At 37.6% G+C, this 12,298-nt stretch overlaps 1 protein-coding gene across 2 annotated transcripts in view; it reads left to right on the forward strand.

Moving 5' to 3' along the window:
- Positions 1 to 12,298, forward strand: part of WTAP (WT1 associated protein) — a 28,328-nt gene that overhangs the window by 3,844 nt on the left and 12,186 nt on the right. For both annotated transcript variants that reach the window (XM_064446963.1, XM_064446962.1), the window contains exons 2-5: positions 253 to 290; positions 384 to 439; positions 7,542 to 7,600; positions 9,141 to 9,268. In XM_064446963.1, the coding sequence (XP_064303033.1) occupies positions 261 to 290; positions 384 to 439; positions 7,542 to 7,600; positions 9,141 to 9,268 (273 nt within the window). In that variant the 5' untranslated portion in view covers positions 253 to 260. The remainder of the gene's footprint in view (positions 1 to 252; positions 291 to 383; positions 440 to 7,541; positions 7,601 to 9,140; positions 9,269 to 12,298) is intronic.

Genomic DNA, 12,298 nt, shown 5'->3' on the forward strand with positions numbered 1-12,298 from the left:
TTGGACATCTAAAAGTTTTGGTTAACTCTTAGAAAAAATGCATTGGTTGTCTCTGTATCTGGATTATAGCAGCAAACTTGTCATAGTGTTGTTTTGTACTCTGACTCTGCATTGTGTGGAACCAATATTTCAGTAGTCTCATATAGCAAACCTTAAAAAAATAAGGCTCGAAGTACAAGTTTCTGACTTGTTCAGTGTTTCATGTACACTAGTAACTACACTAAATAAAACTTTTTTCCCCTCCTCCTTCAGAGTTCACAATGACGAATGAAGAACCTCTCCCAAAGAAGGTATGTTTAAAAATACTTGTGACTTCCCATCTCCCCCCTGCCCCAGGTAACCATGACAGCTTGATAAGTTGTGCTTTTCCTTTTGCTCCCTAGGTTCGCCTTAGTGAAGCAGATTTTAAGGTTTTGCCTAGAGATGAGCTCATCCTAAGGTAAAGTAAAAAGCAGTTTTTCCATCCTTACATTTTAGTGAACTTCCACTGGAAGATGTGTGACCTCCCTCTTCCATTGTTTTTAGCTCCCTTGTTCTGCAAAACTATTTTATCCTTTCAATGGTATATCTCTTGTTAAGTTCTCATCTTGTCTCAAATTCTTCTGTATATAGTTCTGGGGAAACACTTTTTCCAAAGAGATAAAATCCTGAACAATATTTTGTAATACATGAGTTAGGAGTTTTTTCTTTGCTTGTAACTTTAGAAGATACGGTTGCTTGTATTCCTTGCTAGATAGAAAGTTCTTTTTAAACATCAGAAGAATGTCAACTCCTTACTCCTACAGTAAGTTTTAGGTTCTCTTAGTCCATGCAGTCGTCTTATGTTCAGTTCTTAACAGTAAAATGTTAAAATGAAGTTTTCATTGCCTAGAACTTGCATGAAGAAGAGCCTGGCCTTTTTCACTTTTTAGAAAGTTAAGTGTCACCATGGAAAAAATACCAGGCAATCCTGTCACACAGACCACCTGCTTAAAGAAACTGACCCAAGCCACTTGTCCCCACATACCTGACTTTCCTGATTTCTAAATTAGGCATCTGTGGGTCATCTTTTTAATCTGCTCAAGTAGTTTGTGTGTGCATTTTGGTAAACTTTAGCTCCTGGGTTTTTGGACACTGTAAGTTATTAATGTTATTAGGGTCTCTCAAGTTCAATATTGCTATTTCATAGAACAAAAACTAAACTGTGCAGAAACATGAGGGCACAAGTGCAATGCTTAATGTGTGTGATCGGCTATTCCCTCTGCTGGGCAAACTATACTGCCAGCTACTTCTGGGGTGACAGTTCTTTCCAGGGGAGTCAACAGAGTGTGGCTCCATATGGTTAAAAATGGTTTCTGGCTTCCTTTGACTATCTAGTCTTTTGGGTAGTAAAGAAAAACGTATTCAAACAGTAGGAAAACAAGCTGCTTTGATGTTAAGTGGTTTAGGCCTTGTGAATCTCTTCATAAAAGTTTCCATACTCAAGATTATCCCTGCGAACAGCAAACTCCCAGGTCTGCAAAGCTGTGCCCTTACTTGCACCTATAAAATCTGTCAGAGTACCCAAGCATAGATTCTGTGCATCTTGCTTTCAGACTGATGATGTGAAAAACAAAAAAAAATGCTTCCAATTGCAGTAAGTTTCTGTAACTTGCAAAGATTAGTTTCTACCGTAGAAGAGGTCCTTTTCCTTGTATATATTCAAGTGAGAATGTGGTGGAATACACCCAAGGAGGTAAATATATGTCAGCAGCTAAACTGTATTAATGAAGAGACAGGAGGGAATTGCTAATGACAGCTGTGTTGCTATCAAATTCTCTTCTTAGCGCACAGAAAGCAACTACTTCTCTCAAAAAGGCCACTTGCTGAATTTAAGGAGAATAACTGTCCATTATACCCAGAAGTGGAAACTTAAATGCTGTTTGGGCCATGTCCATATTATTTGTTTGCATTAAGCAGTCCAATGAATGCTGCTTTTTTCCTTGAATGGGGTGCATATTTAATGGATTTATAGTTAGTTCACCTTTAATTGCGATTTCATGTAAAACTAGCAATTAGTACAGTAACTGTTGCTTCATTTGTAAGTTGGAATAAAATATAACACTCCTATATGTATAGTCATGTTTTAATCAACGGCATCTCTACTAAATTCAGACATAGAAAAACGTGTTGACCACTACTGGATTGTCTTGATTTAAGATTTGGAATGCATGTCTTTGGTCATGCTTTGGTGGGACAGTGCTTTTTAAGATACAGGCATGTGTTATTTGCTTTAGGTTCTTTTAGGTAATGCATCATCATAACTAAAATTGCACTGATAAAGTACATATATAGAAAATACTGATCTCTTTTTGTCAGTTCATGTGCCATGAATCCCAATTTCACTGTTCTCCACAAAATACATTAGGTTTGTTCATTTTAACTTCCATTGACTAGAAGTGAGCAGGATCAACAAGAAGCCATTCAGTCCAGCCTTTTGGGAATTTCTGCTTGTCTTATTACTTGTTGCTGTGGACTCATCTCCTTCATCTTTCTCCTTCCCTTTTTAGTGCAGTAGCTACTTAGCTTGACTGTGTAGGAGCTTCTGTGAAGAAAGAAGATCCAGGACCGTGGTAACAAAGCACCCTTTGGATCGTAGCTAAAAACCTGATCAGTATTGCCCTGATCATTTAGCCTAGTGATTAGTCTGTAAAACATAGAAGCACCCTGATTTACACAAGCAGTTCTGAGGAAATACAGTACTTCCACTGACCTTCAATCAACACGGACTTGTAGCCAGTAACTGTTGGAGCAGCTTAGGTGCAATGCTGTGTGTGCCCTGCCCCCTAAGTACTTATTTGTTCTTGGAAAAAATGAACCCCAAAGCTCAGCATAAGAAATGGCTGCTCAAAGAAAAATAGTGGCAATTCTGGAGGTATTTTGAAGCCACAGAGTCCTAAAGTCTGCTTAATATTTTTGGAGAATGAATGGAATTAACTGATGTACATAACACTGCCCAATTATCTTCCAGTTCTTGTGAGACTGTATTGACCCCTTGAATGTAAATCAGATTCAGGGCTGTCTTCCTAGTTCTGCGTACAGCTGTCTGTTCTTTAGTGCCCTTCCAAGTAGCATGTTAGTGATACTCTTCAGGTTGTCACTGTTTAGCCATCGGATTACTGACATGAACTACTAAACAGGTCAAGTGCCGATATTGAGTGAAACCAGACTGATGGAAGAGGAAAAAGATGGCTTTTAGCCTTTGTCTTTTTCCCCACTCAAGTTCACTGATGAGCTGCCCGAGTGCCCTACAGATGTACCAAAAGGGGCAGGGATGAGGAGGCCAAGGCAACTCTTGCATTTGCTTAAACCAATGCATCTCTTGGTTCTCTTCACATGTGTAATCTAACTCTTGGATCTTGGGAAGAAAGGCTTTGGACTTAAGGTCTAGCCAGCGAGTTCCTATAAAACACGGGTTTGTTTAAAGAAGCTTTTGCAAGTATGTGCAAATTCTTAAATAGGTTAACTGAAAACTGAATTTTTATGTCAATGTAAGTGTTGATTTTACCTATGTCTGTTAAAAAAATGTTTAAACTAGTGCAGGTATTAAGTGTAGACGAAAGCTGGCAGAAGGCATATATCCTCTTCAAGTAAGGCAAAAAGGTTTCCCAGGGAGAAGCTTTCCTCCTGTAGTTGAAGATGTGCTAGTAGCAATCTTCAAATTTGACCTCTGACATAATTTTTTGGGGGATATTTCTGTTAGTATTGCTACTGATTTTTTTAATGCGTTTCTTTTACTGACCTTCAGAAAGTATTTAGGATAAAAAAATTTTTTTCCATGAAGAGCCTGGAGTGTGAGCTAGCTGGAAAACGTTTGAAGTATGGAATTTTTAGGAATGCTATTTATGTAGAAACTTTCATAATTTATCAGAGGTCTTTAATGTGTTCTGGTGTCTTACGGGGAAGTCGCATGGTTTTTCTGCAGAGAATTACAATATTGCTGCATACAGTTTGCATTAAAATTTCTAACTGGATCTGAAATACAAACAGACCTGCTCTGGCATATGGTGACACCTGTGAGTTGACTTTTTCTAACAGTTTCGTGATAGCAGTAGGAGGGCTTCAGATCATACTTGTTTCCCCCTCCCCCTCTTTTTTTCCCCCGTTTGTAGCTCTGAACCCTTGGACTGTACTGAGTTGTGCTTTTGGTAGCCGGGATTTCTAAGTGATGCTACATCCACTGCTACATTAGACTCAACTTTTGCTGTCTAGTTTCAACATGGTATGGCTCAGGCTTCATCACTGTGCAAAGGCATCGTTACAACGTTCCACAAACTTGCTGTCCTTGGCACCTCTTTCAAGCTCTGTGTGAGAACTTAGCATGTGAGATTCATGTAATGGGAATGCAGGTTCACCTCTGCCTTGTATACCAGCACCTGGAAGTCCATGTTGCTGAAAAAAGTATAGAAGTAACTGTTGTGCATGGAGATTCAGTTGTACAATGTAAGGCCAAAGTTGTGCATCTGGAAATACTGCCCTCTTCTGTACAAACAGATTTTCTGTGATAATTGTTCATTTAGAGAACTCTCTCAGACACCACTCATGTAGTCATCTGAGACCCAGAAATAGTTTCACACCTGTCCTGTTTGACACTTGTCCAGTATCATCTGGTCTTGCCTACCAGTGTAGGCATAATAAACAGAGAAGAAGGAATAAAGATAGATAGGAGTTAAGTGTTCAGAGTTGGAGGACTACAAATACTGACAATCTTCAACAGTTTTTAAAAAATGCTTTATTCTGTGATAGTTCCTTTTTTTCCTTTTGTATAATTTCAGAAGCTACAACTTCCCAAAGAACTTCTTTAATTCCCTCTTAACGATATGTGCTACTACTGTGAACAAGGGAAGATGATCAGAGCAAAATAAGCTTGAAAGACAGTATTTAGGTAAACAGGTTATTGAAGGCAGTGAACAAGAAGTTACTACAAGAGAAGACTTAAGGACTCAAGACTTTAAACATCGTTTATAATTTCTATCTCAGTTAATAGACACTTAAGTGAAAACTAAATTATCAGGGCCATTCAAGACTGTTTTTAAAATACCTAAACCTAGTCAAAAGTGTGTGTATCTATATATAAGAGAAAGTCTTTGTTTGTATTCCTTTTAACTTGGTTTCATAAATGTTCTTGAGAAACTGTTTGATACACTTGGTAAATACTTTCACATACTAGTCATCAGGATTACTGAGATCACTACAAAAATATATACACATCAAATGAAGAATGATAACTGCAAGTCTGAAAAGGAATCAGTCCCCTTTCAGTAAGGGTCTACTGACATATTTGCCTGTTTTTCTGACCTGAAGTTATGTGTAAGAATGGCCTAATTCATTAATGTGAATGTTTTTAAATTTTCATTATTTCAATTTTTTTTGGATGCTTTTAGTCTGTTCAGTTGTCTAGTTTAATGTTGTTTTTTGTTTGGGTGGTTTTTTGGGGGGGTGTTTTTTGCAGAGGGGGTTGTTTGTGTAGTTTGGGGTGTTTGGGGTTGGTTGTTTTTTTTTTGAAATCTAATTGCATGAAATAAGACTACTTCTGATTTTTTGTCTCTATAGTTGCTAGCTTTCTGGTTTGCCTGAGGTAAGGTAAAAACCAATTGCTAGAAGAGAAAATTGTTTGAGATCTTCTCTAGTAGCAAAACTGAGACAGTGCATACGTGTGAAATTAAAGCTACTGTGGTAGAAAAAGTTCAAGTTTTTAAATTGATGGCTTGATTGTTGAAGATTGTCTCTGAGTATGTCAGTGTGATGATCACAAGTTTGTTCTGTACAATTTCATAAACTTGCTTGATGATGAGCTGCAACAGTCTTCACCAGGTTTTTACAAAACTTTATCTGAAGAGTTTATTCTGGAAGAGTTGGCAGGCATGTGACTTAAAGTCTATGACATGGCCTGGTGCACTCGGGGCTTTCTTTCCAGGAATTCAGTTCTTAAATACTAGCAGTTGTTGAGAGGTGACTTAGAGGTGTGATCTCTGACATTCTTGGTAGACCACAGGCTCTGTGGGGTTTTTTGTTTTCTGGTAGTGGTCTGTCATGTCTGCTTAACTTGTTTCAGGTCTTCATTTCACTGGTTCTTTGCATAGCTCCTGTTATTGGGGGGTGGGGGAGTGTGTGGTATGTTGTGATTTTGATGGAATTATTTTCAGGCTGCGAGATGTAACTCAAAAGTCAAGTAATCCTGCAGCTGTATTTGGAGACCAACTCTTACTTCATGTAGTTCTTTCATGTAAAAATTAGGTTTTTGTTCTTTCCAGGCTTGCTATTTAGTAGGCTGTTTCAGTTTTACTTTTGGGGGATTGAAATCTCCTGAACTAACGTGGAACTTTTAGTGGTCAAACAGTGAAACTTTTGTTTCTAACAATGTTCTTTTTAGAGCAGAGGTAAGTTGAAGGGTTAAATGGGAATACAACTGCTCTCTTATACAGAGCTTAAGAGAGTTAATTCATGCTGATTTCATGTTCAGCTGAAGAGATGCAAAATTTTGTGGCTGCTAGGAGGAAGACATCTTGTGCTACCTTTGCTTTTTCCATTGATGTGATCTCACTGGCTGTTACAAATCAAATGCTTTTTTAGACCCTTTAGCAAGCTGTTTGAATACACTAAATAGTCAAAAATGATCTAGAGTTAGATTTTTATTTTTCATTGAAGTAGTGGTGGTGTGGGTTAGGGAGTTAAAATAGAGCAGTTGAGTCTGGCATAAAATAGGTGGCAGGGAGAAAGGTTAGCTGGGAGGAGGGAACTGAAACCTTCCCCTTCTGTAGTGGTATTAGATGAATTTGTTTCATAATGTGGAATTGTACCATTGTGAGGAAGACACATAGAAGCAAAGTACTTCTTTAAAAACAATCACCCAAAATATCATCCTGTGGTAAGCGTGTTGTGCTAAGCTTTACTGCAGACTTTATTTGCTACTGATTTGATGGTTTGTATCAAATGCAGTGCTGTTAAGTGTGAGGTTTTCTGACTGGATTAATTGCTTAAATAGCATGCCTTCAAAGAGTTATTAGACTGATTATATTCAGAGCGTGGTCTTGGTTTGAATGAGCTGAGCTGGTATAACTCCTTAACCCAGACTGTGAGTTCTAGTTTATTGTAATAACGCTTTGCTTGTAGTCTTGTTCATTCAGTAACAGACTTAATGTTGTCTTTGTGTTATGGTTTCTGTTACAGAACTTTGTTGGAAATTTTCTGCTTTGAGAATGAGATGTGTCTTAGATACTTTACACAGATAATTAAGTAGTGGGTGTTATGTCCCAATGTTTGTCCAAGATGTTGCAGTAAGTTTTAAGATGTCAGTTTTAAGTGGTGTAACACACCTTTTTATCGGTTTAAGATGCAAAGTGGATTTAACTATTTACATGATTAAAAGCCCTGTTTTTAAAACTGGAGTTAACTTTTATGCAATTCTGTAATTCCTTCATGACTTATGGTATAAATGTATACTCTGGAAGTTTAGGAATGAGGTGTCTTGATTTAATAATCTGAGCTTCAGAAAATTCTGTTTTTCTCTTTCTTTGCAATAGGTGGAAACAGTATGAAGCGTACGTGCAAGCTCTGGAGGGCAAGTACACAGACCTTAATTGTAAGTTAGCCAAGTTTCAAAATGGTACAAGTTACCTGAATGTTTGTACATAGCAGAGTGTTCAATTAGTATCTGTGCTTTCCAAAACTGTGTGAAATAAGAGATAATCTGTCAGTTATTTGTCAGAAAAATACCTGGTTTTCCTAGTGCAAGTTTCCAGTCTTCCTAGCTTTATTAGCCACTTATTTTCTTTTGCAGACAGCTTCTACAAAGTCTATTTTTGTATGAGTAGGACCATCTGTACCCAGACTGCTGGGAGGGGGAAGTCCCAAAACATAACCCCACAAATAGGTGTATTTTTATGACTTTTCCTTTGGAAGGGGAACGTTACCCTCTACCAGAATATGCCATGAATGTGCTTTCAGCAGTTTTACAGGATTAGTAAACCACATGGGAGGGGGAATAGTTGGTAGAGGTAAAGGTCTAAAATGAGTCCCCGAGTAATATTAAATCTGACCAGGCAAACTAACTATTTGAATGTCAGTCTTATGTTGTCTTTAAAACTTGGATTGTACTTGAGTCTTTCTAAAGAGGATATAGGAAAAACATCCTTTTCTTCATCCGTCTCTTCTACTGCCACCCCATAATGTTTGAGTTTTGGAGAGGCTAAAATAGAGCAAATATAAGCAGTTGATTTAATTCTAATCTCAAACTGTCCTAGCATAGATAAAGAAGTTGTTCTAATGTTCACAGTTTCTCAATTTTGGAAACTCTAATACAGGTTATAGTAATTGGTATTATTGAATTACCTGCAAAGAATTAATTTAGAAATAATTGTCCTGAAGCAATTTGTGCTGTTCTTAGTTTACATTTACAGGTAATAATTCTCAAGTAATTAGAAAAAATAAAAATCTTAATTATTCCAACTTTCCATCACTTTATATGTGACAGCTAGCAGAATTAATGTATACTGTTTATATCGGGCTGCTTGCATGTGTTCCCATTTGAGTAATTCAGAAATGTGCTGTGCTGTTTTCTCTTATGTTTCACATAAACCATCATAAATCTTCATGAATTAGAAGAATTCTAGTTGCAACTAAACTGCCAGTTCTGAATTCTCTAATGTCTTACTGTTTACTCATGGAGTGTTGAGTCCATTTTGAGGATTGACCACAAATGTCTCAGTTCTACAGACCATGGATCACTTTTTGTTGGAGTGTAGACTTCCCCCCCCTCCCCCACCCTATCTTCAACATTTCTTACAGATAGCAGGGCAGTTCTAACTTCCCAAGTTTCAGCCTGCAAGTTGTAATAGTAGTTCGGTAAGCAAGCAGTTTAAAAGTTACTTCCTATAGAAACATTGAAATATTTTCAAAAGTTCAGTAAGCCTTAAGGAAGGGTCACAAAGATATATTTAAAGCCAACTGTTATCAAGCTTTTCTAATACTTAATGATATTTTGATTTTTCTTATTTATGCGTACTATAGTCACGCTTATTTATTTATCGGTTTTACTGTTTATGAATTTGGTGGTTAGATTCAGCTGTTGCTAAAAACTGTTCATGAGAGGATACTATAAAATGTGCTTTTTGTGTTATTAGCTAATGATGTGACGGGATTGAGAGAATCTGAAGAGAAGTTGAAACAGCAACAGCAAGAGTCTGCCCGAAGAGAAAATATTCTGGTGATGAGGCTGGCAACTAAGGAACAGGAGATGCAAGAGTGTACTGTAAGTATTTAGAGGGGATAAGTATTTTCCCGGCTGTTAACAGGAATATCAGCTTTTGAGCCAGTACCCATGTGCCATGTTGTTTGTGGATCCGGAGCATCCCATTTTCTGTTCTTAAAGAAATGGCAGGGCACTTAAACTTTCACTGAATTAGAAAAGATGATTCCTCAAAGTTTGCTTTTTTTAAATATTAGTTATTTCGTTGACTTTCAGCAGCAGTTGTGCTTGGAAGGGCTTTTGCTTCAGAACCAAGCTTAATCTTGTGTGAACCGTGCTTACTTTCTTCTAGCATTTACCAACTCTGCATATGTACCAAAAAATGTTACTACTTCCTATCAGTGGATGCAGGAACAAATTGAAACATAAGGATAAGATTGAGTTTACTGGGTTTCATTTAGGAGGTTTTAGGCTGATGTTTACCTTGGTTTTGGATAGCAAGGTATTCATAAGCTTCTGCATCTATTTGGCTAGGTAGGGGAAAGAGCTTCTTGATCTGCTGATCTGCTTCTTGGGATTTCTAATGTTCTTTGTACTAATACTTTTTTGTTGCTTCTGTTTCTCTCTCCTTTATTTCTGTGGATTTTCTGTGACTTTTTCTTCTGTGTTTAGTTTTGGTTTCCTGAAAGTATCTTCTACTACTTTTGGACTTTTGATCTTTTTTGGATTACCTTCTTAACATAATTTTCACCTGCTGCTTTAATTTGGCAGCTCCTGAGAGAAGATTGTAAAAAGCTTCCTATTGCTAGCTTGTGTAACATACTCCTGAGAGCTGCTTCTATCAAAATAAAAGCTTTGTGCAAAACTAGTAACTAGTATTGTAGCTTTCCTCTGTTTTCTTTTAGTCTTCCTTTCTTGTTTCCTGTAGGTTTTCAGAGTTACCAGGTTATAGTAGTGTGACTCTTAACTCTGTACGCATTTTTTTCCACTGCTTTCAAGACCATAAGGTGACTGTAGATTGCAGTAAGCACTGATATGAAAAGAAAAAATGAGGGGGTGGACCTTCCTATGCAGTGGCAAAAAATGAATCACAGAATCACTGAGGATCGAAGGGACTCTGTACAGTTCAGTTTTGAGTGTCTCCTAGAATGGAGACTCCAAAACCTCTGTGGATGACCTGTGCCAGTGTTCCACCACCCTCACAGCAGAAAGCGTTTTCTTATGTTTAAATGGAAATCCCTGTGTTTCAATTTGTGCCATTGCCTTCTGTGCTTTCAGTGGACACCACTGAGATGAGCCTGGCTCCACCTTCTTTATACCCCTCATCAGGTATTTATGCACACTGATAAGATCCCCCTGAGCCTTTTCTCCAGGTTTAATAGTCCAGCGCTCTCAGCCTCTGCTTGTATGTCAGATGCTCCAACCCCTTAATCATCTTCATGGCCCTTCATTGGCCTCATCCTAATATATGTCCATGTCTCTCTTGTACTGGGGAGCCCAGAACTGAACCCAGTACTCCAGATGCCTCACCAGTGCCTACTGGAGAGGAAGGATCACCTCCCTTGACCTGTTGGCTGCACTGCTAATGCAGCCCAGGATGCTAATGAAGATCTGTTCCGGTACTATACCACAACACTTCCCTAGTACTAAGACTACTACATTCATCCTGCTTCTATTGTGAGTTTTACTGATAACTCCTGCTGTGAGGAACAGCAGTAGTAAGAGCTTTTTTCTTTTGAACTTCAGAGCATATAAGTGAAACAATGAATATGGAAAAAGAGTTTTTCACCAAAACCAAATCTGTATGTACTGTTTTTACCTTTCTTCCTCCCTATTTCTAAAAGAACTAGTTAGACAAAAATTTCAAGTATTTAAAACTGAATTTGGCAAGATCACGAAGACTATAGGATATTTTGCTGCACTTTGATATAGATGTTTATAGCTGTGGTGCACAGGCTTTCCAGAACACATGTTTAGAAGAACTTCTGGGGAGCTTTTATTAATTTCAGTGTACTTAAAAATGGGGGGGGGGGGGACACCCACCCCACCCCACCAAAATAAACAAAGTGCACACCCCCCAGGCGGCTTATATTTTTTCCAGGTATTGACACATGAATAACATCAACAAAGATTTAATGCATGGAGGTAGGGGAATGCATCCTTGAAGGGGAGTAAAACCTTAGTGTTTCCAAGTTTAAATGCATGTATTTTCAAGAAGTTCTGGAGGACTATTTGGCTTTGTATCATTAGACAATATTTTTCCAGTAAAGTAACAGTAGGAAAATAAACGTTTAAGATGCGAAGCTAAGTTACAGGTTGCTAAATCACTTCATAAATGAACAAAACCTACTCACCATATGATAAGTTATTTGACACATCTAACTTTCAGTCTGTAAAATAACTTCTCTTTTTTGCATAGTTTTGTTTTATAATCCATATTTACATATAAAATATACCAGTGACAGTTATTTATATGTAAGCCTTTAATGTTTCCTGTCATATCTTAATTAGAAAGACAGCATCTATTGTGTCAGTTTTCTTAAACTACAGGTGAATGTTTACCATACAATATTTATTGTTTATATTACTCTTAAAGTATTTTTGAGACATGCTTTATACTTACAAACTTAAACATTCAGGTCTTGCATGTGGTATTGTATTTTTAAGGTTTTATCCATTTAAATTTGCAAATGGTAGTAGTTGACAAAGACATAAATGAGTGTTCTCATGACTGATGTGAAAACCAGTTCTCTAGTTAGAATATACTAGCTCTGTTTTAAAATAAGGTGTGACAGACTTTGTCTTAGTTGCAGTTTTAATTTGTGCCCTTCTTTTTAAAAGAAACCACAGCAAAACCTACTTCAACTTATAAAGTCACCAGTCATTGTCTTGAAGGTGTGGGTGTGCATGTCAGCATAGCAGTAGCAGAATCTGTCCTGGAATAAGCATAGCAGCCTATTCCCATGCCAGACCACTCTTTCAGTGAAGAAATTTTTCTTAATATCCAATCTAAACCTCCCCTGATGCAGCTTGAGGCCATTTCCTCTCATTCTGTCACTAGTGACTTTGGCAGAAGAGACCAACACCCACCTC

The sequence above is a fragment of the Phalacrocorax carbo genome, chromosome 3 (assembly GCF_963921805.1).
Source record: "Phalacrocorax carbo chromosome 3, bPhaCar2.1, whole genome shotgun sequence".
NCBI classification, from domain to species: domain Eukaryota; kingdom Metazoa; phylum Chordata; class Aves; order Suliformes; family Phalacrocoracidae; genus Phalacrocorax; species Phalacrocorax carbo.